At 40.8% G+C, this 7,550-nt stretch overlaps 1 protein-coding gene across 1 annotated transcript; it reads left to right on the top strand.

Moving 5' to 3' along the window:
- The first annotated feature begins 206 nt into the window (after positions 1–206).
- LOC147425612 (xyloglucan galactosyltransferase MUR3-like) lies at positions 207–2,598 on the top strand. The gene has a single exon (XM_086499839.1). It carries the CDS (start codon positions 485–487, stop codon positions 2,099–2,101), a length of 1,617 nt encoding a protein of 538 aa, XP_086355965.1. The 5' UTR covers positions 207–484; the 3' UTR covers positions 2,102–2,598.
- The last annotated feature ends 4,952 nt before the right edge of the window (positions 2,599–7,550 follow it).

Raw genomic sequence — 7,550 nt, 5'->3', positions numbered from 1 at the left:
ACCATATTTCAAGATTATACAAAGTCAAAGTTTCAAATTTCAATGGAAACTTCGCATAATTTTCCAAGATTTTGCTAAAAATGCAAAAGTTTGTGAAACTCACAAGGTGTCCCTACATTTCCTCTTTCACTCTATTTAGTGAGTGTGAGTTTTGAAACTCAACGGTGGGAAAGCCTTGTTAGGAACTTACCCTCGAACCACTCTTTGGTAGCAAACGAGTGGCGAGTCGTGCCAGGGTCGTGGTGTTGCGCGCACCCACAGCTGCTGGTCTCTCTCTCTCTCTCTCTCTCTCTCTCTCTCACACACACACACACACACACACACCGTTGGATGCTAATCATCAAGTAGTTTATGTGTGTGAGCTATGGCGTGATCTCTCTCTCTTTCTCTCTCTCTCTCTCTCTCTCTCTCTCTCTCTCTCTCTCTCTCAGCACACACACACACATTTGGATGCTAATCATCAAGTAGTGTATGTGTGTGAGCTATGGCGTCCTCGGACACCCAACATACTGCAGATTTCACAATTTTTGGAGTTCTGAGTCGACCTTCCAAGAAAGCACCAATGCAGGAGCAGCTTCCATGTCCAGAAAGCAAGCCCCCTGTAAATGTATATAAATTCTATGTCTACAGCCGCTTATGCTGGATTGTAGCAGGAATCCTCGGTTTCTGGTCGGTAGCTTCTCTCTTGAATTTTCTTAGTGACTCCACAGAAGAGTATTCATCATCATCATCATCATCGCCGCCACTTCTGTCAGACCATCCGCCAACACCGATATTCTCATCAATGCCACATCCAGAAGTAGTGCAATATCCATCAACTGATTCTTTGCAGTCAGCAAAGGGATTGCCGGCATCTGATCTGTCGGATGATGCTTGTGATGGGAAGCATGTGTATATGCATTCGCTTCCGCCCATGTTCAACCAGGATATAATATCAGATTGTGAGCAAAATAGCCGCAAATGGATTGATGTCTGCAGTGCCACTGCTAACGGTGGCCTCGGACCCATCCTTGAAGATGAGGAAGGTTTGTTTACGCACCCACAAAATGGGATTCACTCATGGTATAACACAGAGCAGTTCATTTTAGATGTGCTCTTCCACACCAGGATGAAGAAGTACAGATGTCTGACAAGCAACTCGCTGAAAGCGGACCTTATCTATGTGCCCTTTTATGCAGGCTTGGATTTGACAAGGTACTTGTGGGATGCGAATGTATCGATAAGGGATCACTTACCGAACGCTTTGGCGGGTTGGCTGACAGAGCGGCCGGAATGGAAAGCCATGGATGGGAGGGACCATTTTCTTGTAACAGGAAAAATGAGCTGGGATTTTCGGAGGCCGATGGATGAAGAGAGTGGGTGGGGCAACAACCTCTTGGAATTGCCGGCATTGAAGAATGTGTCGGTGCTGCTCATAGAGAAGGACACAAATAGGGCATCACATGTAGAGCATGCAATACCATATCCTACCCACTTCCATCCCCATAAGGACTCTGAAGTTAATGAATGGCAGGACAGCATGAGAGCTAAGGAGAGGGTGAATCTGGTTGCATTTGCAGGTGCAAACCGGCCGGCGGACTCCCTTGGTCGGTCATCGATATGGGCGGAACTCATGGAGCAATGCCGGAGCTCTGAATTCTGCAAGCTCTTGGATTGTAATGAAGATGAGAGTGGGTGCAACTCACCGTCTGCCATAATGAAGCTTTTCCAAGAGTCTGTGTTTTGCTTGCAGCCGATCGGGCACTTGTATACACGGAGGTCCGTTTTCGACTCGATTCTATGTGGGTGCATTCCTGTGCTCTTTCATGCACATACTGTTTACACTCAATACAATTGGCACTTGCCTCAAAACTTTAGCTCATACTCTGTTTTCATTCCTGAGGAGTATATCAGGGCAAAGCTTCCGGTGATCGAGCAGTATTTGCGACGATTTCCTGCGTTGCAAGTGGAAGAGATGAGGGAGAAAGTGATAAGCTTGATACCCTCTCTCATTTATGCCCACCCTGATCATCAGCTTGAGAAGGTGAAGGATGCCTTTGATGTGGCCATGGATGCTCTACTTCTAAAAGTGAGGGCTTCTAGAAGAGAAACAAGCTTCTAATTAGTGCCACAGCAGGGCACATTAATTATTTTTTAAGACACCCTCATTCTTTTAATCCTTTTGCTACATTGTATTAATTTCTTTTCCTTAATTTTTGGTAAGAAATTTGGTATTTGTATTTCAGGGGGTAGAGCGATTTTTTTGGTGAACCCTTCAAGTCTGTACTCCGAGAATTTAAGCAATGCATGTTGTCTAAGCACCTTCTCAAACATTTTGATAGATTCAGCCCTGACTTTTATAACTCTCTGTCCACCCACCTTGGGAGGTTGACTGTATAATCACGTTCACTCACTGTGTGAGTATAACAGGAGGGGGTTTTAATTCAAAAAACTCAAGGAAATTAATAGGAATACATTCTCTGAATGAGATTTCTTAATTCATTGAAAACCTGTTGCTTTATATATTAAAAAAAAGGGTTTAATCTATTCATGCTAACATTTCAAAACAGGGTTTTTCAAATTAAAATTTCCCCAAAATGCAGTTTATGCATAAGAGTTCGTGATAGTGGGGATTGATACGGAACCAGCTTTGGAGTGAGCATTTTCCTTCTTCTTGCTTACATTTCATAGTTCGTTCCATAAGCTTTTGGGATTAATACGAAGGGAGCTTTTGAGCAAGTTTCTTTTCTTCATTTTCTCCCTCCCTCCCTCCCTCCCTCTCTCTCTCTCTCTCTCTCTCTCTCTCTTCTATATATATTTTTTATGTATATGTGTATATATATATATATATATATATATCTGTATGTATACCGCCCGAGCTACATGGATACCCACCTGTCTCATGGTTTGAGATGTGCTATTGGTCAGATTCGTACATCCTCACACCAGCTGGAAATTGAATTTGGCAGATTTAGGGGAATCCCACCTGAGAGCAGAATTTGCAAGTTATGCGGAATGGAGCCGGAGACAGAATTACACTACATATGCCATTGCACTGTATACTATGAGATACGTGGGCTATTCCATTGCCTATTCAAAGAAGGCTTTGGACCTCTAGATAGAGTCATGCAATACCAAGATCAAAGGTGCTTAGGCCTGTATCTATTGGAACTACATCGGCACAGGGATAATCTAATGAGAAGACAAAGAGCACTACAGCCTCAGAGGCAGATCACAGATTTCTTCGGATCGAGAGAAGCAGGAATGGAAGGAGAAGCAAGAGGCCAGCAGCGAGCACAAAGAAGTACCAACATTCATACCAAAGGCACCCTCATTGACGGGGCAATTGAGCTTAGGAAATCGAGACGACCACGACCGAGATGCAGAAGCACACTTCACCGGAGGAGACTACAACAAAGGATTAGAAGCATTCTAGCCAGACACCCAGAATGCTCCTAAGAAGTCTATCTAATACTTTGTATTTAGTTTTTCACATTTATTTTCACACTTTCACACTTTTCAGACATTGTAACAGATTCACCACTTTTGTATCAGTTTGGTCTCATAGGTCACTTTGGCCTTTTTGAAGACGTTAATATAACATTTCATTTCATTTCATTTCTCTCTCTCTCTCTCTCTCTCTCTCTCTCTCTCTCTCTCTCTCTCTCTCTCTCTCTCGTAAAGTTCAGCCATTTTTTAACCTAGTAGACAACACTTCACACTTTTGATCATAACTTCTTCATCTGAACTCGATTTGGGTGATCTATAGCTTCAATCGAAGAGCACGACGCTCTCTATGTATTAATGTAAAGACAAAAATTCTCGAAGTTATGGAAGGCGTTTTTGTAGCAGCATTTCTGAAGTGAACATGTTCAGGAAAGTTGACTCTCATCTCTTATTTTATATACAATGTCTCCGGCACTTGCTAGGGTTCTCCTCCAACAAGATCCACAACCATTGTGGAAAATGATGCAAAATCTCCAAAGTGTGGAGATAGCGACACAATCACTCAATGAACGACATCGAAAACCATGATCATGGCATACTTGGTATCGTTGCAAGAGACCGTCAAACAAACAAGGTAAAGACTTACGGGCACTTGCAATGGAGAATGGCACGCTAAAGGTACTTGTGGTTGAGAATGAGAATCTTAAGAGGACACTTGAGATGTAAACAACACATTTGATGCAAGTTCAAGAAGAAGTCAAGGAATGTAAACGCTCTCTTCTGGACTTGAATGCTTTGACAAAGCACATGAGTAAATTAGAGCATGACCATATATTGAAAGAGTAAAAATTTGACACCATGATCCGGGATGTATGCAACATGAAAAATGTATGCACAAACAAATCTTGGGTTGATATATGTGGTAACAATGTGGTTCCTAATTCCTCACTCATGCAAGCTATGGCTCAAACAAAGAATGTTGAGAATGTGGATGTGGAGGAGTTGAATGAACGGGAGCGACGTTCCAAGAACACTGTTATTCGTGGAATTTTCGGAGAGAAGTTAGAGGCGTCTCTTTCTCTTGCCATTGTTATTGAAGATTTCTTCAAAACCCACTTTGACATGTCCGGAGTTATGGTCTATGGAGCACATAGAGTGGGTAAGCAAGGAGCTCCTCGCTCGAGAGAACGGCCGATTGTATGCTCCATGCTGGATCAGACCAAACGAAAGATTATCATTGATAATAGTTGGATCTATTTAAGGGATACAAAATGTTTTGTATGTGAAATTGCACTATTAAACAACAAAGTATGCGTTGCAAAGCATATGAGGAAAAGATAAGAAAAACAAGGAGATCTCTCACGAAGAAAATGTGTCAAGGAGGAGGCAAATCCCTCGAGCAAATAGGAATGCGCGACCTATGAGGCCAAGTTACAATTGAAAATATGCTTTTGAAATTGTAATGGATACCCATGGTTTGCATTGATGAACTAACAAGCAAAGCCGATGTTATACTTCTTGTTGAAACTTGGGAGCATGATACACAAAGGATTAACGGCTTGGAGGATTACAAGTACATTCATTGATGTAGTCAAAGAATCTCAAGCAACGAAGAGGGCAAGGAGGGATAGCATGTATGGTTAAGAAAGGATTGAAATATTTTGTATCAATTGTGAAAGATGACAAGTACAAACGTTATGTAGGACTGAAAATTATAACACCAAAAAGAGCACCGATTTTTGTGGCCAGTTGCTACATCCCTCATCATGATTTCCCCTTTTATGCTTGCATGGATAGAGACCAACCATTTTTTTATTTAGAAGAGGACATTGCTTATTTCAAAGGCAAATGTGATATTAATGTATTTGGGGATATGAATGCTCGCACAAAAACATTGCAACATGATACTCAACAATTTGATATGCCATACATTTCAAAAGAGTTAAAGAAAGTTCACTTGTATGATCGTATTTCAATGGATGAGAAAGAGCAGGATCAATCTGGAAAGTTACTTCTACACATGTGTAATAGCACGAGTATGCTCATTGCCAATGGTGTATCTTTGTGGAGTGGAATCAATGGATTTATATGTAGAAAACATAATGGAGATAGTGCGATTGACTTTATGCTACTCTCCGAAGCCATCATGTATCGCATAAAGAGTTTTATGTTTGGCCAATGGACCCAGAATCAGACCATCGGACTTTATGTATTGACCTTGCAAGTGGAGAAGAAACTAAGCATGATAATCTCAGCCAAAGGAAAAAGAAATTATCACTATGTATGGATTTCAAATGGCTACCATGTACATTGAAATGGTTGAGCAAAAGTTATGATAGACAAAGCTTCAATATGACGCACCATTGGAAACTAAATGAGAAGCATTCAAGAAAGCTATTTGTTCTTTGTTGAAGAATGCTTTGCCATAAAGCATCTCCATGATATCAACAAAGATAGATAACGCAAAAGGTGGTTTGATAAAGAATGTCAAGATGCTCAAAAGTCCTTGATAAAGCTTGATGCAAATATGGACAAAGACAACTATCAAAGTCATTTGCATACATACAAGGTATTGATTCAAAAGAAGAGAAGAAGATGGGAAGTAAAGCGACAACTTTCTCAAGTCCAAGAAAAGACACGTGCATGTGGAAGATTTAGGAGAAACTTGAGAGGCAAGCAGGTTGAGAATTTTGGTAACTTGAGTCTTCTGAATATGTACACACATTGTAGACAAATATATGACCAACCAAATGCTGAAAAATATCGTTTTATGGTTCACTCCCATGTATGCCCTCTTTTTTTACTATTGAGGATGTATGCGGTGGGCTTGAAAAGTTGGCCACTCACAAAGCAGGAGATCTTCAAGGTATTCAGCCAAAGATGATCAAATGGATGGGGGATTTGATCCATGAGTGGATGTGTGATATATTCAACCTTGCACTTCAACATGGTATGCCTTATGATTGAAGTACTAATTGGGTTAAGCCTTTGCATAAAGGAGGGAATGTAAAGAGTATAAACAACTACCAGACTATAATGATTGGGTCTCTTATGGAAAAGTTGTTTGGGTGCATAATGGAGATGAAAATTGAGTGATTGAGCTGAAGAGAATGATAAGCATGCAAAAGGACAAACGGATTTTTATCGATGCCATAGTACATCATTGATCATCTTGTTACTCTTCGTGTTCTCATGAAGGAAAGTCGGTTGAAAGGCAAGCGTTTGTATTGTTGTTTTGTAGACTTTAAGAAATCCTTTGATATGATTCCACGTAACAATTTGTGGAGAAGTATGGAAGAACTCCAAGTGCCAAGTGAGTTTATACTTGTGGTTTCTCGAATCTACGAGAAGGTGATGTGTCAATTCCCCATGAAAAAAGGAATTTCAAAAAAATTTGTAAGCACTATTGGGGTTAAACAAAGATGTCCGTTGTCACCAACTCTCTTTGGTCTATGCATTGATCAATTGGAACAAATGGTACTTGACTTTATGCAAGAAGAAGGCATTAAAGAGGTCACTATTTGCAATGTGGTAATCATGCTTTTGGTGTATGCAGATGATCTAGTGCTTCTAGCACACACTTTAGAAGATGCACAAAAGCTTATGGTTGTCCTTGAGAACTTTTGCTTGCATAGTGGGCTGATTGTGAATGAATCCAAAACAAAGGTTATGCTTGTGAAAACCACCCATAAGGAGAAGCTATGCATTGTATACAACAATGAGACACTTGAAGTTGTTGAGAGCTTTAAGTACCTTGGCCTTGAGGTTCCGTCCAATCACAAGTGGCATGAATGTGCTATACGTCCTTTGGAAGCAGGAAAGAGAGCAAATTATGCATTTGAGAAAATGTGTAATGCGGGAAGCATCAAGTATTGGGTTCTCAAGAAGTACCTTTTTGATGCATTGGTGACACCGGTTCTTCTTTGGATTTGAAGTGTGGGGTGGGAGCATCTTAATGTCTACTTGGAAAGAGTTTGAGAATTTCCAAAAGTGTTTCTTACAAACTTTCTCCAATTTAAGACACAAACACCATTTATGCTCCTACTTCTTGAGTCGGGATCTCTTCCAATTGAGGTTACGGGCATGGAAAGGGTTGTGGAGTACATGATAAAGAGATGTCAAAG

This window comes from Adiantum capillus-veneris, chromosome 25 (assembly GCF_014529385.1).
Source record: "Adiantum capillus-veneris isolate H3 chromosome 25, ASM1452938v2, whole genome shotgun sequence".
Classification (NCBI taxonomy): domain Eukaryota; kingdom Viridiplantae; phylum Streptophyta; class Polypodiopsida; order Polypodiales; family Pteridaceae; genus Adiantum; species Adiantum capillus-veneris.
Note: the sequence above shows the minus strand (reverse complement) of the source record. Positions and strands in the feature narration are given on the sequence as shown.